This window comes from Convolutriloba macropyga, chromosome 10 (assembly GCF_964194025.1).
Source record: "Convolutriloba macropyga chromosome 10, txConMacr16.3, whole genome shotgun sequence".
Taxonomy (NCBI): Eukaryota; Metazoa; Xenacoelomorpha; order Acoela; family Convolutidae; genus Convolutriloba; species Convolutriloba macropyga.
Genome location: NC_134477.1, coordinates 40,245,976 through 40,269,214, shown reverse-complemented (window position 1 = coordinate 40,269,214; position 23,239 = coordinate 40,245,976). Strand labels below are relative to the sequence as shown.

Genomic DNA, 23,239 nt, shown 5'->3' with positions numbered 1-23,239 from the left:
AAATTCTTGTCTAGATATCTTAATCTCGATAAAGTTTTCAATAAGTGAAGTGTTCGATAGCTCGGTTTTCTTCGAAAAACCTTTTTTCATTAAACCTCCCGCTTTTTGTCTGATCTCCAATATTTTCCAAACTAGAACGAGTTCTGGAAAACCACCTTTTTGCCCGTGCGCCAATCATTCTCAAATTACCACTCTCTTTGAGGTTGCAAGAGAGAACTACGCGCTGTATCCATTGTTTACTTTCCATTGAACACTAGTAGTGGCATGCTAGTGACACATGCAAACAACCAAATACAAACATTCTGTATCTTGAAGGAAATCCTATTGGCCACTACGCCCCCATTGTACGCACCCAATATGTCTGCTCGAAAATAATTGGCATCGCAAGCATGCAAAGCTGTCTGTCAGCTACTGTTATACCATGTTGAGATGACGCAATTGTTTTGTTGTTTTGCACTGTTTTGATTTGAAGAAACTAACCTTGATTATTTTCCTTATTGTCTAGGTTGGAAATTTTTGACCCAGGCGTAACACAGCTCTCTATTTATAGCTCATACCTTACTTCTTAAAAACCGGGTTATTTGGCCAAATATTTATATCCATTGCTGGTTCCCATTTAATTTACATATTTTACACAATAAACTTATAGCTCGTAAATTAAAAACGACGCATTAAAATTTAAAACCGTATAAAATTAATAATTTACATATTTACACAATTTCATATGCTACATTTCAAAAAGAGCTAAAAATCATGAACACTAAATGTACAAAATTGCGGCAAGAATGACGCGCTAACTTTAAATATTTACAGCAAAATTGCACATTATATGGCACACAGGTAAACGCATTAAGGAAGTTTAATTTTAAAACGATGAAATAATCATTATTTACGCAAATTCTAGTTTTAATAGCAAATTTGACTGTTATAATACATACATGTAGTTATTACTCTAGACAATGATAACTATTTTTAGTGAATACTAGTGTTAATCAGTTAAGTAGTTGAGTTTTGCTTCTTGGCCAACTGTGCTTGTTTGAACAGATGTTTCAACTGTCTTTGTCTGTCATTTTTACATCCTAGAAATGAGTTTGTCATGTATCCAGGCCCAGTTGTGAACTCAACTCCCCCGTCGTTAACATACACAGGCCCGTCATGCCACATCAAGTCAAAGCCACCTGAAAGCAAATATCGATCAGTAATTTGGTCACACTTTGACCAAAAAATCTATTTTTAAGACTTCTCTCAATCTAATTGTGGTTTCCAATATGATAGTTTATAAAAAAAAATTTCAGTTTGTGAAGAAATTTTTTGATTTTTTGATTAAGCTTCTCCATAACTCAGGAATGAAATATGTCATTACTTTCTAAAGAGTTCTCTCATTCATCTTCGTTTCTCAAAATCTTGAATTGTTTCAGGCTCCTCAATCTTTGAATGACAAAAGAAAAGCTGTTGTAATATTGACTCAAGTAATAATAACAAAAACAAAAATTTCCCTTATTGGCTGAGCACAGTATTACAAAACTACTTTCATGTAACTTCTCTTGTGTTGCGACTGAAACCCGCAAATAAAATCTTGAAGCTTCGATTGACGGAGTACTCAATATTTTATACGAATTCTCTGATATGATTCCCTTTTATAATAAATTCTCTGAGTATATAGTTTTCGCCAAAAAAGAACAACCTGATTAAAGAACAACGATTCCAATTTCAAAAAATAGGAGAAAAAGGGAGTCAAACACCCAAGTGTAATCATAATAGTGAAGTACGTTTTCAAACTGAATAGAAAAACATCCTGACAAAATGGCCTATGCTTATTTAACTTAAGAGATTGTGATCAAGAAACTTTTCCTCTATTGATCAACTCTTTAGCAATCAGCCATTTACAATACACAGCGAGAATCCATAGAAAATCTTATTGTCGCCTTGAAAAACAAATCAGCTGAGTTGTTAACAAATGCCCCAAAGTTTAAAGATCCAGTAACCTAAATTTTAGTAGTACGTTTTCTTCTGAAATACAGATCAGCATCGTACGTTTTTAGTTGTAATTGACCAGAAACCTGCCTTCAGAATCTGTTTGCTAAATAGCAATTTCTCTCAGCAGGAAAATACTTTCATGCGGTCATTAGTAAAAAAAAAACATTCTGATAAAAGCATTATCAGAGAAGGACTGTGTTGTAATGAACATTTTACCAAAAAATCAAATTTTTCATTTTCTCGGCAACTCATCTCTCATGAAAATAATCTAAAAAACATTTTTGTTCCGAGCCACTTCAGTGGGGGAGGAACTATATACTCAAATGAGTTTTTTTTTGTTCAGACAATTTTGGCCGATCGATATAATCATCGTAAAGAGTTGTGAATGATATCAGTAAAAAGCCCGTCCAGCGTAGCGTATGGATTTAAAAAGACTTTTTCAATTTTCGCTTTTTATAGGGAGCTCTCGAGGTGTAAAATTTTGTGAATATTAGACGTACTTCAGCTGTTTTTTTTTCACATTTTTGGTATATTTGACATAATTTTCGTCAATTTTCATAAAATTTCTTCAAATTGTTAACTGTAGTGCTATTAATTTTATCTCTAAAGAAAAAAGAGGGTTGTTGAATTGTTCGATTGGAGTTTTTTGGCTAGAATTTACGCTAAATTTTTCCATAGTCGACTTTTTTCGGGAAAAAATTGCTTTTTTTAAGCCAAACTTGCGTTAAATTTTCTGCAAGTAGTAACCTTAAAACTGCGGCCATGATCTTTGTAGGCTGACAAACGAGGAGCTTGCTGTACATCCACTGGCTTTGAGAGTCTTCCGGAATTATAACTTTGCCAGTTTTTTGCAAAATTATTCTCGATAATTATACAAAACGCATTTTATTGACAAACTAAAAAAAATTGTTAAAATATGGATCTATTTTGCAACAATTTGAACAAATGAGTATTTTGTTAGACTTGCAGCCACAAATGGGCTGATCTTGATCTCGCCATGGATCCTTACGCTATAAAACTTCTTAGATTTTAATGGGGCGCGAATTTTCATCAAAATATTTCCGCCATGTAAATGTTCTTTATGTTAACTAATTTTTACTTACACGAATTTCAAATCAGAGCTCAATTGAAGACAGTTACTAATTGTAAAAAACGAGGCCCAACCAGATAATATTACGGTTTCAGAGTTAAGCTCATGGTTCTTATTGCTCTGACCAAATGCTTTCTTAAGAAAACTTTGTACTTCTTGAATTTTGCTTTCATTTGTGAACTTTTTTGTAGCCCAATGACTTATTGCCCCAGTCAAAGATCCAACTATTTTCTAGCAGACTTCTTTCAGTTGTTATCTAATGTCTGTTATGACTTTGAATATATGTGTTTTAAGAAAATATTGGTTAATTTTTGAACTTCAGCACTATTTTATCTCAATTCTTTCAATTTCGGGCGCAGTCTCAGTAAAAACAGGCATGAACGGATTTCCTGTGGGCTATAACTTAATGTACGTTTCGTGTTCAACTAGTTGTCTCTTTGATTTGATACTACGCTTTTTGAATTTTTTTTTTAATTTTTGAGCATAATTGCATTTTTTATGAGTTCATTTTGTTTCCTTGTCAAATTATCACATTATTGACAAGTCCAATTAAAATGAAGCATAGTAGGAAAAATGTAAAGCGTGAGAAAAAAGCGTATCTGATTATGTTTGTTTTTATATAGTTTATGCTTTTTGGGCTGAGACAGTTATCTCGTAAAAATTTATGGATGCTCCTGTTTTTGCCTATATTTGTCTTTCGTTTTGTTGCTATACGCCATATACCTAATAACGATAGGTCTCAATTGCTCCCCCATGACGTATAACTCAATCTAGTTGAAGATTTCAGTTCATAGCTGTTTGTTTTAATGACTTAAATAAAAAAAAATTCAACTGCATATTTTTGCTTTCATTCTTGTAACCCTGTAACTCAATCCCACTAAATAGATACCTCAATTACTTTTGTTGAGTCAGGAATTTTTTCTCGCGTGGTTATACGTTGTGAATGATTGCTTCGACCAATAATTTAATAAAGTTTTTCTTTAATGTTCAATTTCTATAAGAGACTTCTATACTTTTCATTTTCTGGGGTCGTGACTTTATTCTGGAGTCTCAATATTAACAGGCCCAATTAGTTTCCTAAAATATTGCGACGTAATCTATGGTTGGTTGTTGAAATCTTAAGTCTGTTATGACTTTTGAAAGTATTTGCTTTCAAAAACATAATTGGGTTTTTGTGATTCGTCATTCTTTCAAATAATTTTTCGGTCAATTCGTAGCTCAGTCTCTATAAACACAGGTCACGACCCGTTTTCAGCGAACTATAATTTCATCTCTAAAACAGTTTTAGCTTTAAACAATTGTTTCTCGGCTTTGTTACAACTGTTACGAGATTTCATGAGACTTTTTTATACTTGTACATTTTATAGGACTTTGTTTTTTTAACTATAACATTCATCGTAGGTCCCATTGGCTTTGAAACTTTGCGCAATTGAACATTGGATGATGACATAACTCAATGCTTCCTCTGGAGATATAAATGAACATTTTAGGGATTTCAGTGAAATTAATTTTCACAAACAGAAACGTATTTTTGAACCTCGCACCTCTTTGCTCTTTCTTGTCGACCTAATAATCAGTCGCATTGAGGACAGGTCTCATGTCTTTTCTACTGAAGCATAGGTTAAATTGCTTCGTTCAGGTTTTATCTGATGCGAGTTTGATTTTGCTATGATTTTATTTATTATTGACATCGAGGTTTGGTCGTAAAAATGTTTGCTGTTTCAGAATTATTATTGTCCTTTCTAGTAGTACTATTATCAATAACGTTCATCGGCCCTCTACAGTGGCATTAATATATACCATTGGTTGTTTATGGAGCACTATGTATATTTTTGAAAGTTCATCTCTTCATCATTTGTTAGCCAATTAAGAAAAAAATGTGGATGAGCGGGGCGGAACCTTATGTGCGTACGCACATTACCGAGCCTCCTTGTTTGTAATGAGTTCATTGAGAATCACCATTAAATGAATTATGGAAATCCATCTTGGCTTGACTTAGTTTATACTGAAATATCTGTTGTAAATTTTATTTATTCTGAGATTTGAGCACTAAGGTCTGTCCGTTTGTAAAACTAAAACTTTTTTGTTTCCATAATTATTTGGAAAACCCTACAGTGCTTGATAATGATTTAAAATCACCGTTCACATACTGCCTCCAACCGTTAGTTTCAAACATACCTGCAGATTGCCAGAAAATAGCCGCGATAGACGCTTGGGGCCTTACATGAATTGAAACAACTAAAGAGATTAGATAGACGGATCGACCACCAGTCTTTTAATAGACCGCTAGACTTTTTGGGTTAGCTTTGGACTGTCATTTTTAAGAGACAAATAAGCTCTATAAGGAGAAAGCCCTAATAGGGCTTTTCAAAATTAGGATCTTTTCCGTTTGTGCCCACTCAGCTTAGTGGGCGCATATTATTTGCACCCCTCAGATGCACGTGCAAAAATTTTTACATAAAGACTTATTATGTAATGGCACGTGCTCTGTAACGGGGGGCGCATAACGTACTGGGGGCATAAACGGAGAAGATCCCAAAATTAATATTCGATATTTAAAACTCAAGACTCTAATAATCAAGAATTAGGGCATATATGTTTGGCACTACTTAGATGCACACTTTTGACCTTTAACAAGTAAATGTTCATAAAATTTAAAGTTCCATAAGTGAGTTAAGAAGTCATTTTTTGAGTGAGGTGAGTCATTGAAAAAGTCAATTCCAAGAAGTCAGATTAAGACGGAACAAAAATCTGTTAGACGAAGTAAAAAAACATAGCCGGACAAATCCTGAAATACAATTCAAAGAAATGAATGACAAACTTAGAAGTACTCTACCTGACCAGCAGATCAATTTCACAAGGCCAACCAAAATATAAGCAAAATCATCTAAAAAAATTGTGAAACTAAAACAATCAAACAAACTAAACAAAAATATACTGATTGCTAAAACTCTTGAAGCTTTTACCCCTCAGGCAAAATTTGATCCTTTTAAGTATATCTAGATCCTTTTTAGTATGTTCAAAGCCAATTTTTGTTTTTGAAATCAGTCCAGTATTATATCTGCAATACCTGAAATAAATTCATTTGCCCTTGAAGATCGATTAACTCAGAAAATGTCAAAAATTTAAAAAAAAAAATGAAATCAATTGCAAAATTTAATAAAATGTTGCTGAAAATTGTGATAATTATATCTTCAGAACCAATTCTCTATCTCTAGAGGCTATCCAGTAACATCATTTCCAAGCCTGAAAAAGTTCATTGGCTCAAATATCGATAGTCAATAATTTTTAGAAAAAATGCTTTCAATTAAAATAATGAAAACCAATCAAAGCCCCTAGCAGCTAATTAATAACAAATCAAACCCTGGATTAGGTTACCTGGCTATCAAGTCAAGAAAAACTGAACAAAAGACATGTTTTGAAAAAACTGCAAATTTTGTCAAAAAAATTCAAAAACTCGAAAAGTTAAATTGTTGAAAACAAATCCATTGAAACTAACATACAAGCAACAACATTTTATCAGACCGTGGAATAGGCTTTCTGATACTTGAGAACAGACAATTCAAAAATTGAGAAAAACTTCAGGAAACCTTAAAAAAATTGCAGATTTTATCCAAAAAAAATGCTGAAAGTCGAGACATTAAAATGTTGAAAACCAATCCATTGTGACTATATATTAAGCAGTGCCCTATTATCAAACCTTAAAGGAGATTCCGTGGCTCATGAAGCTGGAAAGCCTCAAAAAATGACACAAATTTCCAAAAAAAAACTTGAAAAAAATTGCAAAAATTAGTATTATTTTGCGCGTTTGTGGTACCAAACCATATAGCTCATAAAATAGTCATAGCAAGTAATAGGGTCTCGCAAAAGGCATTCATCAAGTTTTACAAACTTGAATTTAATACTAATCAAACAAAAAACTCAAAAAGTCACAAAAAAAAACAAAAAATTGCAACATTTTGAGCCCAAAAACTCCGAAAAATGACCTTTTAACCTTAAATTAAGGCCATCCCAGAGCAGCACCAATCTAAGCACTTGAAGGAATACTAAAGTCCACTTTGGGCCTCTAATGAAACTTAATGCATGCTGGGATTTACCTGTTTATCCCGTTTCGAAAGATCGAAGTCATTGAAAAATGTGTGAACACATCTTAAAAACAGCGCCCAATACAATTCAAATTCTTTGAATTGTAAAAAAAATTTAGGAGCGCTATCTTAGCCGCCTGGAATTGAGGACGCGGCTATTAATAACAACACTTCAGGGAATTTAGTGTTTTTTATTTGGTTATCAGCGACGAGCAACAATTCAGATTATCATGGTGATATTTAAATGCTATCATTAGGCAGTTCCACTCCAAAAGCTAAAAATAGCTTAGTTATGGATCAAACGCTCAAAAATGCAAATTTCGGATACAATTTTTAGAAGAAAGCAAAATGTTGCAATCCAGTGGTAAAACTTGTAGACAAAAAAGTGCCTGAGGCCAATAATTTGATATTTCATGAGAAAGAAAACTGCCAAAAATGGTCACTGAAATATTCACAACCCCAAAACGTCTTAAGGCTAACATAATAGAAGCCGAAGACTTCATGAAACAGAAGAATGAAAACGAAAAAATTTTTAAACACCTCTTCTTACCCACTCTAGCTCAGAATTATGTTAAATAAATTACTGAAAAAGAACCTCCTGTACGCTCGGCCTGTTGCTGCGACACGATCGAAATTGTAACTCCATTTGACTTCAAAATGGCAGTCTAAAATGACAGCGACTCGATAGAATTCAAATATTTGTATTGTCAAGGGTTAGCAGTGCGATTATAGCTGACCGAACGAATTCCGCAGCAATCTAAACATTCTAGAAATAGCAGTTCTACCTAATTTTATCGCTTCCTTCATATTCAAGGCAAATAAAGCATAAAATAATAATTTAAGACTGCGTTGTTGCGTTGTATTCATGGCAATTAATAGAACATATAGAAAACTATCACAAAGTGTTGGGGGCCACATTCTCAAAAGTTAATCTTCTTGGACAGGGTAAAGCAAATCTGGAATAGATTTTTTGGAGTCAAAAACAATTACAAATTTTTTGCAAAAAGAGTTAAGGCTAATCATGTTTTTCCCATTCTCCAAATCTTACTCGATTAACATCTATAGAAAAAAAAACTCTATAAAAATTTCAAAATCAACAAGGCGGCTCGTTAATGTGCGTTCGCATATGATGTTCCGACCCGGGCTCATCTACATTTTTGACTTAATTGTCAACCAAATGAAGAAATAACAAAAATAGATGTTTGATTTTAAGCAATCGTTACACAACCTATCTACTAATTGAATTACATAATGCCGTGCCTTATTACAGCGCCAATAAGATCTGGCTTAGAGAGACTACGAGACAAAAAACAACCAAAAAATTAGCAAAAACAAAAACTTCAACGCAAAAAATGAATATCTAAATTTAAAAGCACATAGTAACAACGTCAAAATGCAGTCAGATAAAACCTTAACTACTCAAATTTATTTTCTCCTAACTACACAGCGGACGGAAAGTTTTCTTAATGAGACTATGTTGCAAGTCAACAAAGAACGATCAATGAGGCGTAATTCAAAATTTAATCAACATTTTTTAAACAAAGAAATTTCAAAAGTCTTAAAAGTCATTAGCTTTTATTTTAATAGTCCTTGATAAACTACTAAAAAGTTACTACGAAACCAAAAGGCCTTGTCTTTGGGTAGTTTAATCCTTAGAAACGAACGAAAGAAAAAACTTAAAAATTAGAAACTATTTGCGAAAACAAAAACTCTTGCTACCATTAAAATCATTAGCTGTTATCTGAATTATGAGTTTTAAATTCAATTCTTATTTCTACTAAATTACTTGCACGAATTATACTGAGAGTTTAAATAAGTTTATTTGGGCCACATTTGTAAACCATTGGGATCTGTTATTACGCGAATGTTCTGAAAGAAGAGAAAAAGAAGCGCAGAAAATGACCACTCAAAACAAACAAAGCATCGGTGACGAATATTATCAGTAGATATGATATTTTTCGGAATACAGGAAGTTGGATGTGACCTCTCATTGATGAAAATAAGTTAGAATTTGACAAAAAGAGCAACAAAAACTGAAAAGTTTGAAAAATGTTTGAAAATGTATGTCATAAACTTTAATACTAAAGGCTATAAACCGGCTGACTGATTCGGGTGACATCATTAATTCAATCCTCATTTACAAGCCTAAGCGACTTGTCAGCATTTTACGGCTACCTAAAGAACAAAAACAGGCAAAAACAGCAATTTCAGGAAAAAAATTGACCGACAAAAGGCATTAAAAAAAGAACTTTTCACTAAAAACTGTTCTGTGTTCAAATAATTTGTTAACAGCAATGGGAATCTTCTGTTTTATCAACATAGTTTCAAAAAATCTTATGTGAACAAATACATTAGAACCACGAAATTTTTTAGAAAACTCGTAGTATCAAAGCCATTAATTTCATTAGCTTTCAAAGGAATCCACTAAATACGCTAAATTAATCCTCCATGGGACAACAAGTTTGTTGGCCATTCATATTTGGTCAATAAGACCTTACAAAAAGTTATTGAAGATGAAAACAACAACAAAGGCAACAACCAAAAATTCAGAAGAAAAGTGCCGGAAGAAAGTGTCGAAGCAATTTAAATCATAAGTTCTTCTCTGACAAACTTTATATATGATACGTTGAACGTCTTTCCTAAACTAATGGGAACTAACAGTTTCAGTATAATGTGATAAGATTTCAAAAGGATCCAAAAATAAGAAAAAGTACATGAAAAATTAAAAAAAAAAATAAGAAAACTAGTGGCATTGGAGTTTTGAAACTAATAAGTAGAAGATAAAACCGCTAACCAGATTATTTTTGGCAGCATTAAAAAAAGAGATCTTGTAAGTACTAAGACTAATTTACAGTCCACGAAAAAAAGTTTAGAATCGGTTAATGTTCAAAAAAAATTTTCGAAAAACTTTCTTGAAAGTCTTAACAGCCATTAAACTCAAAAGCTTTTAACGGAGGTCAATAACTACGCTCAGAAATAACATGATGGCAGAAAAAAGATGTGTGTCATGCATAGATAAGAGATCATGAATAAGAAGAGATGCATGAATAAGAGATCACAACTATTAAAACAACAACAAAATCAGGCAAAAACCAAAAATTCAGTAGAGAAGTGCGAGAAGAAAGTTTCGAAGCCATTTAAACCATTAGCTTTTCTCTAAAAACATTATCTGTGATCCACTTTAAGGTCTTTTCCAAGCCAATGGGATTAGAATAAAATTTGAACAATGTGTATATTATTTGGAAAATGTGATAAGAGTTCAAAGTAACCAATAATAAGAATATACAAAACTTTATATTTAAAAATGTTGAATTCTTGTGTTGTTGAAGTCATATAATCAACAGTTAGAAGATCAAACCGCCAATGAAATTTATTCTAGTTTCACTAAAAAGCCAAGCGGGTTCTGTCAATACTGAGACTGACCAACAGTTCACGAAAATTTGAAGATTGGTTAATGTTCAAGAAAAATTTACGGAAAATTATTTTTAAATTCTTAACAGCAATTCAATAAAATTCAACGGAAGTCAATAAATACGCTCAAATATGCTTCAATAGGAGTATGGTGATATTTGTCATGCATAGGAAATCAATAAGACACCACAACAAGTCTTATGACTATGAAAACAACAAAATCAGGCAAAAATCAAAAATTCAGTAGAGAAGTGCGAGATCAAAAGGTCGAAGCCATTTAGAACCCTAAGCTTTTCTCTGAAAAATTTATCTGTACTCCACTGACCGTTTTCTTGAAGCCAATAGGAGCTGTCAATTTTAGGATAATGTGATAAGATTTCAAAACTAACCAATAATACGGAAATATCCAAAAAAAATTTAAAACTTTTTGAAATCTTGTGTCATTGAAGTCATAATACTAAAACTTAGAAGAAAAAACCGCACACTAGACCAAATTTGATTACAGTACGACGGATGAGGGGTCTGTCATCACAGAGACTGACTTACAGTTCACGATAATAAGTTTATGATTGGTTTAGGTTCAAAAAAATTTTCGAAAAATTATTTTTAATGTCTTAACAGCCATTAGCTGTTACTCACTCAAAGCACTAAATAGTTACGGAACATATTGAACTGTTAGTCAATGAGTACATGCCATAAGACTCCAAAAAATTAGTAAAACCTCAAAGAATTTCAAAATTTCATTTAAAATTAGGAAAATTCAGAGTCGAATTTAAAAAGAACATGAGCAATTCCTTGAAAACGATTTTTTTTGTTCATAAGGCTTCATTTGACTGTAAAGGAGATTTGTCATTAACGGAACCTCGATATGAAAAGTGACTTGTCTCTAGGTGACCTAAAAAAGCAAAAAAAGTAGAAAAGTTTTATAAAAAAAGAGCTCTCAAATAGATTTCGATTTTTCGATTTCGATATTGACGCTCCCTATGAGACCAGAACTAGTCTTTTTTATTGCCTTTAGTCTATTAGGAACACGAAATTGGTTCATTTTTGGCAAGAAATTTAAGTCTGAAATACTATTTTTATAGAAAATATCTTAATTTGAAGAAAAATCACAAAAAGTGAACAAATATCCCGTGTTCACACAAAACTTCAATCCTCGATAACTCCTCGAAAACAACGAAAATCAAAAAAATCTTTTTAATTTTGAATTCTACGCTGGACCAGCTTTTTAATGATACCACTCACATTTCTCGGCGATGAAGATATCGATCGGCCAAAATTGACTGAACAAAAAAAAACCATTTGAGTATATAGTTCCTCTCCCCCCCCCACAAGTGGGGTCGGAACAAATATTTCATCAAATCGTCTGCCAGGAATAAAGAGAAACTACAGAGCCTGTAAAACCTGCAAACCATCCATCGATCAAAACTGGTTCGAAAAAAAAAACAAATTCAGGCTCGCATTTAAACCCGAACCTCGCTTTCAGGAGGGTGGGAAAATTAAAAAGAAGGATTTGTAAGTTTAAGCAATCGTTACACAACCTATCTACTAATTGAATTACATAATGCCGTGCCTTATTACAGCGCCAATAAGATCTGGCTTAGAGAGACTACGAGACAAAAAACAACCAAAAAATTAGCAAAAACAAAAACTTCAACGCAAAAAATGAATATCTAAATTTAAAAGCACATAGTAACAACGTCAAAATGCAGTCAGATAAAACCTTAACTACTCAAATTTATTTTCTCCTAACTACACAGCGGACGGAAAGTTTTCTTAATGAGACTATGTTGCAAGTCAACAAAGAACGATCAATGAGGCGTAATTCAAAATTTAATCAACATTTTTTAAACAAAGAAATTTCAAAAGTCTTAAAAGTCATTAGCTTTTATTTTAATAGTCCTTGATAAACTACTAAAAAGTTACTACGAAACCAAAAGGCCTTGTCTTTGGGTAGTTTAATCCTTAGAAACGAACGAAAGAAAAAACTTAAAAATTAGAAACTATTTGCGAAAACAAAAACTCTTGCTACCATTAAAATCATTAGCTGTTATCTGAATTATGAGTTTTAAATTCAATTCTTATTTCTACTAAATTACTTGCACGAATTATACTGAGAGTTTAGATAAGTTTATTTGGGCCACATTTGTAAACCATTGGGATCTGTTATTACGCGAATGTTCTGAAAGAAGAGAAAAAGAAGCGCAGAAAATGACCACTCAAAACAAACAAAGCATCGGTGACAAATATTATCAGTAGATATGATATTTTTCGGAATACAAGAAGTTGGATGTGACCTCTCATTGATGAAAATAAGTTAGAATTTGACAAAAAGAGCAACAAAAACTGAAAAGTTTGAATAATGTTTGAAAATGTATGTCATAAACTTTAATACTAAAGGCTATAAACAACTGGCTGACTGATTCGGGTGACATCATTAATTCAATCCTCATTTACAAGCCTAAGCGACTTGTCAGCATTTTACGGCTAACTAAAGAACAAAAACAGGCAAAAACAGCAATTTCAGGAAAAAAATTGACCGACAAAAGGCATTAAAAAATGAACTTTTCACTAAAAACTGTTCTGTGTTCAATTAATTTGTTAACAGCAATGGGAATCTTCTTTTTTATCAACATAGTTTCAAAAAATCTTATGTGAACAAATACATTAGAACCACGAAATTTTTTAGAAAACTCGTAGTATCAAAGCCATTAATTTCATTAGCTTTCAAAGGAATCCACTAAATACGCTAAATTATTCCTCCATGGGACAACAAGTTTGTTGGCCATTCATAGTTGGTCAATAAGACCTTACAAAAAGTTATTGAAGATGAAAACAACAACAAAGGCAACAACCAAAAATTCAGAAGAAAAGTGCCGGAAGAAAGTGTCGAAGCAATTTAAATCATAAGTTCTTCTCTGACAAACTTTATATATGATACGTTGAACGTCTTTCCTAAACTAATGGGAACTAACAGTTTCAGTATAATGTGATAAGATTTCAAAAGGATCCAAAAATAAGAAAAAGTACATGAAAAATTAAAAAAAAATAAGAAAACTAGTGGCATTGAAGTTTTGAAACTAATAAGTAGAAGATAAAACCGCTAACCAGATTATTTTTGGCAGCATTAAAAATAAAAAGAGATCTTGTAAGTACTAAGACTAATTTACAGTCCACGAAAAAAAGTTTAGAATCGGTTAACGTTCAAAAAAAAATTTCGAAAAACTTTCTTGAAAGTCTTAACAGCCATTAAACTCAAAAGCTTTTAACGGAGGTCAATAACTACGCTCAGAAATAACATGATGGCAGAAAAAAGATGTGTGTCAAGCATAGATAAGAGATCATGAATAAGAAGAGATGCATGAATAAGAGATCACAACTATTAAAACAACAACAAAATCAGGCAAAAACCAAAAATTCAGTAGAGAAGTGCGAGAAGAAAGTTTCGAAGCCAATTAAACCATTAGCTTTTCTCTAAAAACTTTATCTGTGATCCACTTTAAGGTCTTTTCCAAGCCAATGGGATTAGAATAAAATTTGGACAATGTGTATATTATTTGGAAAATGTGATAAGAGTTCAAAGTAACCAATAATAAGAATATACAAAACTTTATTTTTAAAAATGTTGAATTCTTGTGTTGTTGAAGTCATATAATCAACAGTTAGAAGATCAAACCGCCAATGAAATTTATTCTAGTTTCACTAAAAAGCCAAGCGGGTTCTGTCAATACTGAGACTGACCAACAGTTCACGAAAATTTGAAGATTGGTTAATGTTCAAGAAAAATTTACGAAAAATTATTTTTAAATTCTTAACAGCAATTCAATAAAATTCAACGGAAGTCAATAAATACGCTCAAATATGCTTCAATAGGAGTATGGTGATATTTGTCATGCATAGGAAATCAATAAGACACCACAACAAGTCTTATGACTATGAAAACAACAAAATCAGGCAAAAATCAAAAATTCAGTAGAGAAGTGCGAGATCAAAAGGTCGAAGCCATTTGAAACCCTAAGCTTTTCTCTGAAAAATTTATCTGTACTCCACTGACCGTTTTCTTGAAGCCAATAGGAGCTGTCAATTTTAGGATAATGTGATAAGATTTCAAAACTAACCAATAATACGGAAATATACAAAAAAAATTTAAAACTTTTTGAAATCTTGTGTCATTGAAGTCATAATACTAAAACTTAGAAGAAAAAACCGCACACTAGACCAAATTTGATTACAGTACGACGGATGAGGGGTCTGTCATCACAGAGACTGACTTACAGTTCACGATAATAAGTTTATGATTGGTTTAGGTTCAAAAAAATTTTCGAAAAATTATTTTTAAAGTCTTAACAGCCATTAGCTGTTACTCACTCAAAGCACTAAATAGTTACGGAACATATTGAACTGTTAGTCAATGAGTACATGCCATAAGACTCCAAAAAATTAGTAAAACCTCAAAGAATTTCAAAATTTCATTTAAAATTAGGAAAATTCAGAGTCGAATTTAAAAAGAACATGAGCAATTCCTTGAAAACGATTTTTTTTGTTCATAAGGCTTCATTTGACTGTAAAGGAGATTTGTCATTAACGGAACCTCGATATGAAAAGTGACTTGTCTCTAGGTGACCTAAAAAAGCAACAAAAAAGTAGAAAAGTTTTATAAAAAAAGAGCTCTCAAATAGATTTCGATTTTTCGATTTCGATATTGACGCTCCCTATGAGACCAGAACTAGTCTTTTTTATTGCCTTTAGTCTATTAGTAACACGCAATTGGTTCATTTTTGGCAAGAAATTTAAGTCTGAAATACTATTTTTATAGAAAATATCTTAATTTGAAGAAAAATCACTAAAAGTGAACAAATATCCCGTGTTCACACAAAACTTCAATCCTCGATAACTCCTCGAAAACAACGAAAATCAAAAAAATCTTTTTAATTTTGAATTCTACGCTGGACCAGCTTTTTAATGATACCACTCACATTTCTCGGCGATGAAGATATCGATCGGCCAAAATTGACTGAACAAAAAAAACCCATTTGAGTATATAGTTCCTCTCCCCCCCCCCCACAAGTGGGGTCGGAACAAATATTTCATCAAATCGTCTGCCAGGAATAAAGAGAAACTACAGAGCCTGTAAAACCTGCAAACCATCCATCGATCAAAACTGGTTCGAAAAAAAAACAAATTCAGGCTCGCATTTAAACCCGAACCTCGCTTTCAGGAGGGTGGGAAAATTAAAAAGAAGGATTTGTAATGTGCGTTTGCACATAGTGTTGCAGCCCATCAAATAAAAATTGTCAAGATAAAATTTCTTCGAAGAAGCATATCGTTAGTTATGCATTGAATAAAATATGCACTTGCATAACGAAACGGCTATCACCCCAGGCGCAAATATTTTGAGCACTTTTACTGAGAAAAACTGAGCTCAAAAATAATTCAAAATAAAACTGTTACATTTTTTCACAACATTTGTTTCGTCGGTTTCCGGCCTTCAGGATTGAGCATTGGCGCTTCATGAAGGCTTTTAAAAATTTCAGAGAAAAATTATGATGGAAAATGATTTTATCATTAAATAAATACAAGAGACAGTCAGACAATAATTTGCCCTGCTGGGCACGAAAAACTTGTCTTTTCGAAAATCTGTTCAATTTCAAATGAAAAGTTTACGAATCTTCAACGAGCATTCAAGCTAAGATTCAAAAAGAACTTAAAAGAGTAGGCAAAACAAAATTTGGAAACTGGTGAACCAGAGATATGGAAAAAAACTTTCAAATGACTTGGTATAATAGTAGGTATATCCCATACCTCGACCGAGAATTGTTAAGTGTGAACTAATACAAAACAAAATGAGGACAGTAGAGATAAAAAACTATACTTCATCATATAGTTCTTATGTTCCAGTAGCCTATAAAAGTAGTCTTTCTTTTCTCAGAATATCTTCTATATCTAAGTGATTGATAACCGTTGCAGCAAAAATTAAACAAAAAATGAATTAAGAGAAGACAACGGAAATTTATTCAAAAAAGGTTTAAAAAATTTCGATTCCGGTAAGCGTTCTGTATCATAAAACAACACAAAAATTGCTTCTCGTATCAGTCACCAGATGAGTTTGATTCTTGTCTCTTATTAGAATTTTTGAAACCCGATATCCTTTAAATAATTATGGGAAAAAATCTAAAGATGTTATTAACTCGGAGAATTGCTTCCAAACACAAAAAAGGTGCATTTAAAAATATCTGTTGATTGTTCTGAAATTTGAAAATGCGGAAGTAGATGAATCGAATCAGTCCGTAAATTTTTTTTTTCATATCTTAAATCGGACTTAAGAGCTTAAATATGTTAGGTATGATTCTGCCAGCTGTTGCACATAACTCGAATCGCATAACTAGAAAATTTTGGATTAATAAATTATTCTCTAAATTCTTCGGCTCGATTTTTCAGATAATTTAAATACATTTATTTTTCGACGTGAGCGCCAGTCCTTATATCTAGTTTAATGTATTTATTATCGGCCATATTTTCTATCTTTCTATCTTTTACTATACTTTGAGTATTTATTGTACCTCCACAAATTTTGTGAAAAAATAGAAAGCGAGATAAGTGACTTTTTTTAGAGCTGAAAACCTCAATACCTCTGAAGAAAAAATGAACTGTCTCTTCAACAGTCGATTCAGTTTTCCAAGGGCTTTTCCTATGATACCCCTTTTGCATCACTCCGCAAAAGATAACGGTCGGCAAAAATTCTCTTAACAAAAAACTAGAGCTGGTATTGAGTTCCTAACCCCTAAATTTAGAGGGTGGAAAAAAGACGTAAAAAAATGTTTATACTGTTCACAGAAAATCACTTGCCGATCCTTTTTTCTTTGCCTGTCAATCTGTTTTCCATATCGATCACATTCAGCATGTCATCTAGCAGTCTGTATTTGAGGTCGTAGTCTTGTGGTGAAGAAGCCGTCAAACTGGGGGAAGCATTGACTTCTAAAAGCCAAGGCTTCAAATCGTCATCCAGCATTATGTCGTAGCCATAGAGTTCAAAACAGTGCTTGTCGTTTATGATTACCTAAACAAGCAGAAAACATTGCTAGGGATGCTCACGAAAAACAACAGTATACTGCTGCAGGCCTCACTTTACTCGATGAAACATTTTCATATCAGAGGGGCACATTATACATCACATTTTTCGTAATCTTGGTTCCATTGCGTAATACTTGTTCAATTATTTTTCATGCTTGAAAGCACATGTGCTCTCTAAGTGTACATACATGTCAAGAAAATGTATCTTAGCTGCACAAGTGATTTTGATGCAATGGTAGAATGACACCAGATCATGTAACAGCTATATGCAAAAATAATTTCTCGCAATCAAATTTTATTTTTTGTTCTTTTGCTTGTTTGAAATCATTTTTGCCTTAAAGCAAACGCTTGAGGTAATTTCAGTAGAACTGTTTGAGGTACGGTTCTTCTTTTCTGATTAGATTAGGAGAAATTTCTGATTATGTTACCAAATTTAAAATGACGGGGCGGTTAAGTTGAGGCCAATAAATGTAGTGCAAAGCATAGCCAATTGTTAGCATAGCCATCTTACCAAAAAACCAGTCGACCAAAAAGAGCAAAGACTTTTGAAGTGCTGACAGTAAAGGTCAAAATACCCACATCATCCATTGCAATAGTTAACATTAGCTTTTAGGTGGTCTTATTAGGCTGGGTAAATTAACAGTGGTAAGAAATGTTAACCATTTTATAAAACATATGATTTAATAGACATATTCTAAACAAACATGTATGATTTCCAAGTGATTTCGGGTTTATGACTGAGTGGTTATTACTAATCGATGTGTCTATTAATAATTACCTTCTGTACACTTTTGAGACTGTAAACAATGAGCTCATCAATTGCAGCCATCAGTTGTGTCACTCTTTCCTGTCCATGTTTGGCTGTCAAATATCGTCTCAGACTAAACATCCATTTACAATTTCACATTCCACAAGTACACCAACAACTCCCTCATGACAGTATTCAACAACATCACCATTTTTAAAGAATATATATAGCTAAGTTCATGCAATTTCCAATATTTCGTTGCCATTATCTACAGCAGAAAGCTGCTCATGTTAGTTAAACAACTTCTATCCTGAAATACAATTGCGATTAAAATAACTTTCTTCAACGCCGAAATTATAGCAAATTTTAAGAAATTTCTCATAATCCAATTTACAAATCGACAACTTAAAGTGAGACAAGTTGAAACTCGGATGCAAAATTAGGGTTTGAAATCTTTACACGTTTACGGAAACCAAAAGGAAGCAATTACGGAATCCAATTGAAAAGTAGATATACCGAGGAACTTAACAAGTCCTAAACGCTCATCGTAGTTGCTCAAATTGCAGTCAATTTCGTACACGAGACGTTCACAAAAAGCAGCGTGTTCAAAACTTATTCTTATGTTTTAAGTTTGCAGTTTGAACTTTGTTCAGTGATTATTTTTTTTTGAAAATTGCTTAAGTTTTCTTTATGCTCAAACCGATTACACCAACCTTGATAAGCTCCACTTGCAGTCCCTCTCCGGATCATAGTCGGGTGCCAGTTTCTGGATGGCCACGTTTGTAAGGTGTACTACATTATCCTCTATACTCTCCATGTTGTATCTCACAGTTGAGAACCTAGCAAAGGCCTCCCTGTACAACCACACTTTCAGAGGTGCATAGCTGCATACTAGAACGTAGAATCTAAAAAAAACGAAAACGCGCTTTTTTTAACACCACACAAACTTTGTTATTCAAACAAAATCTTAAAAACTGGGATTTTACATTAATTTAGTCCACTTAATGTTAACTAACGATAAGTAATGTGATTCTGATTGTAGTACTGAGAAATTGGCGTTTTTTTTAAATAAGTAAATTCAGTATATAACCTAAAAGGTTAAACATACTAGTAGCGTAGTAAAACAAATCCCTATTATCTGTCACAAATCATCAATTCAATTCAATTCTGTTTTTATTTGGATTCATCTTTTTTTGAAACATCTATTTCTCTGTTTTCTTCCAAAAACTAATAATGACCTTTGAAAACTCCCATCTTACTTCAAAGAAAATTTGCTATGCAGAAGAACCACAACACTGTTTAGATTTTCCTGAAAAGAATTAAAGCTGCTTGCTAACCGAATATTTAGAGGCAACTTGTCCGATTTTTTTTTTACACTAACACGAAGATTTTAATTCTGTCTAATTATAAACTGCTTAGTTCAAGAGTTTTTTTCTGAATGCTTAAAAACCGTGAAACGATTTGTATTTGTTCTGATGAAAAATATTATGACAAAATTTTATAAAGGACATCTTTGTCCTTTAAAACTCTGCTGGAAGTAGCTTGGTCTCTAAGAATATCTCTTGCACAATCATACTTTCGTCGCAGAAAACATACCTTTATTCCAATTAAATATTGTCTGTTTAAATGTTGCATCTCTTTCTCCGATAAAAATTTGCAAACAAATAGCTGCAAAAGGCAAGGGCGATAGCACTAAAGACATAAAAAGTATTCTTGTATTCAGAGCAATTCGATGCCTGATCAGATAAATTGATCGAATGCAGTAGCCATGTTTTTCAGAGTTTTGTTGAGGTTCTCCCCAATTTTTAAACACAGGCATCTACATCACTTCTGAGGCCTTACACGATCGCCTTCGCATGTACAAGAATTGACTCAATGATTGCAAAAACGAATGTACTGTTTATTCAAGTTAACTTGTTTTCTTCTTTCATATAGTTTTCACTTTTGTTAAACTATATTCTTTTATTCTTACCTGACCAAAGTGGGGGGAATAGAAACATATATTTCATATCTGGAAAACGGAAGTGAACTGTTGAAAATTGATTTATTAAACTGGTGATCTGCTGTTTTGTAAACCTAGTCATGGTAACCAAGTTAATTTGTTATGATTGTATTCATGCAGCTGAAACTTTTGTTAAATCAACTTTTTTTAGTTAACTTTTTCCAACAGGCTGCAAACAACACATTCTCATTGGCAAATTGAATACCTCTTCAGTTGCGTCAATTCTCATGGAAAAATCATTTACAAACAGAAAAACTAAAGGACCTGAATAGTTCCTTGGGTACAAACACTATAATTAATTATTACAGTTTCAGAAAATGCATCATTAAGTTTTATTATATGTTCTCGGTTTGCCAAAAACCATTTAACAAAGTTTCAGAGGACCCAAGGGAAATGGAGTTGAATGCCTTTTGCCAGATATAAAATGCTACATTGACCTGATTGTGATTTTAATTACCAAATTAAATTTGTGAATGATCCTACGCTTTCCGTGTTTTCACTTACTTGGTTCAAGAGTTCGCTTTAGAACGCTGTAGAGAATTCGCTTTAGAACAATAGTTGGCGTCATAGATATGAGTCCATAATTTGTGCTATCAAGTCTATCCACTTTTTTGAAAACATGTGTAACGTGCACTATTTTAATTTGGTGGCAATATGGATCGCTTTAAAGGATTGGATGAGAGGTAGGTGAGTTGCTACTGCCAGTTTGCACGACTTTACAAAAAACGGACATTTTACCTGGCCCCGCTGATTTGGTGTTATCAAGTGCATTAAAATCTGAGACTAAATTTTTGTTTATCGGTCTGAATTGAAATTCTTATGGTACTTCAATTTCGTTCTGGATATTCACATTTGCAAATTACAAGTTTTGCAAAGAACTTCGGATAAATTACTTTCCAATGATCTTTCTTAATTTCTTCACTATCGGTTCTGATTTTATTCATCTTAGTTCTTTTATCAGCAGAATAGGTTATTCTCTGAATAAAATCTTAGTTTTCTGTTTACGAATACTGTTAAGCCCTTTGTACGCATCATTGTCATGATTGTTTTCAATGAATCAATAAGAAATGCTATTCGGCAGCTATCACGCTCCTAAATTCTTACCTCAACCAAGGTTAAATTTTTATATCTATCTCTGGCTTCAACGGTGTCTTGGCGCATGTTTATCAACGATATGGTGAAAAAAAAGTTTCAAATAGTTCACTGGCATCTTTGCGTTGCTACATATTCCACCATCCTACTGATGCAATATCCTGTTAAACTTTGCTCGTGAGAAACATTTCATATTTCTTTAAACTTCTTTGTCATCCCATTTGAGGGACAAATAAGACACAAAAAATGTTGAAAAAATGATCAGTTGAATCGAGTTGCCTCTTACACTATGGTTAATAATAATAATTATTAAAAACCAACAATGCTCATTTAGTGACTGACAACTGGCATTACAGCGCATCTTCAGCGTTCTTTTTGTTAACAATTTCGAGATCAAAATGAGTTGCTAAATTGCCAAGTTTTTGGTTCTCCCTTTTATTGAGATAGTTCAAATTGTAGTCATCAAGCAGCATTATGTTATATGATATTTAATCCTGATAGCTCAATACTTAATTGTTCAAAGCAAATACTCCCAAAAAAGTTGGTCCAAAATAAACTTCGAATCCGAAATTTTGAAGTGACTGCAGCAGATCACTTAAACTTACTCAAAATACAGTTTTCAAGTGTTGAAAAATGCCAAAAGGGTTATTGCAATTTCTGGATATCTATTATAGGAACTCTGGCAGTGCATACAATTGGCAATTTGTAACTAGAGTTATCTTTGAGGTACTTTTCACGATGAACAAGGAGGCTCGTTAATGTGCGTTCGCACATTAAGTTCCGACCCCGCTCATCTACATTTTTCACTTAATTGTCTACCAAATGAGGAAGAGATAAAAAAAATTAACATATCAACATATCGTTCAGCAAACTACTAACAGAATAAAACAATCTACTCCAGAGGGCCTATGAGACCTGTGGCTACCATAATATGACTACCAGAAAAGACGGCAATAAAAATCAAATAGTTACAAATATTAAACACGACCAAAACTTCTTGTCCAATTATTGAAAACCACTAATAACCAAATCAAAATGTCATCAGATAAAATTTACACTAAGAAGATTAACCGGTACTTTTTGGAACAAAATATGAAACTTTTCCTCAATGCGACATGGCAACAAGTCGACTAGAAATGAGCAAAAGCGGCAAAAGTTTATTAAAACATTGCTTTTTTCAAAAAAGAATTAAATTCGAACAGATTAGAAACATTACGCATCAAATGAAACCATTGAGAGAGTCTTTTATACCTCAATAGAGAGTGACTGAGGTCTTTCATTATCCAGGATATGTCAGACGACTACAAAAAGAACGACACATACAGGCAAAAACGAAAAATTTGCACGAAAAAATATGCACGAAAACGATGTCCCCCAAATCAATTAAATATTAAGCTAATCACTAAAAACAATAAAAATCTTCGTTTGCACTTTTTGCAGGTGACAACATTTGTAGGTCAAATGACGCCCATTATTGTGATACTGTGAAAAGAAAATAAAAACCTACCAAAAAGGGGCAAATTTTCAAAAATCACTAAAATTGGTCTTATGAAAACTGGTTGTTCCAAGAAGAAAGACAATTTGAGGAAAATAAAACCGTTAGAGCAAAATGTATCGCAAAAGATAAATGATGTGAATTGTATATAGAGATGCTTCGCTACAATTGAACAGAAATAAAATTGGCAGATCTCAAAAAATCTATCTCTTTTTTTATTAAAAACAAACATTTTCAAAATTCATAGCCAACAAAAGCTTTCGACTAA

General features: G+C 32.7%; 2 protein-coding genes across 5 annotated transcripts in view; one reads left to right on the top strand and one right to left on the bottom strand.

The window, feature by feature from the left end:
- The window catches only part of LOC142348130 (uncharacterized), a 100,258-nt gene that overhangs the window by 19,856 nt on the left and 57,163 nt on the right, over nt 1–23,239 (top strand). The window lies entirely within an intron of this gene.
- Nucleotides 578–23,239, bottom strand: part of LOC142348128 (putative tubulin polyglutamylase TTLL9) — a 30,476-nt gene continuing 7,814 nt past the window's right edge. For both annotated transcript variants that reach the window (XM_075399312.1, XM_075399311.1), the window contains exons 6-9: nt 19,096–19,287; nt 18,413–18,515; nt 17,410–17,620; nt 578–1,178 (exon numbers count right to left, since the gene is read on the bottom strand). In XM_075399312.1, coding sequence (XP_075255427.1) covers nt 997–1,178; nt 17,410–17,620; nt 18,413–18,515; nt 19,096–19,287 — 688 coding nt within the window. In that variant the 3' untranslated portion in view covers nt 578–996. The remainder of the gene's footprint in view (nt 1,179–17,409; nt 17,621–18,412; nt 18,516–19,095; nt 19,288–23,239) is intronic.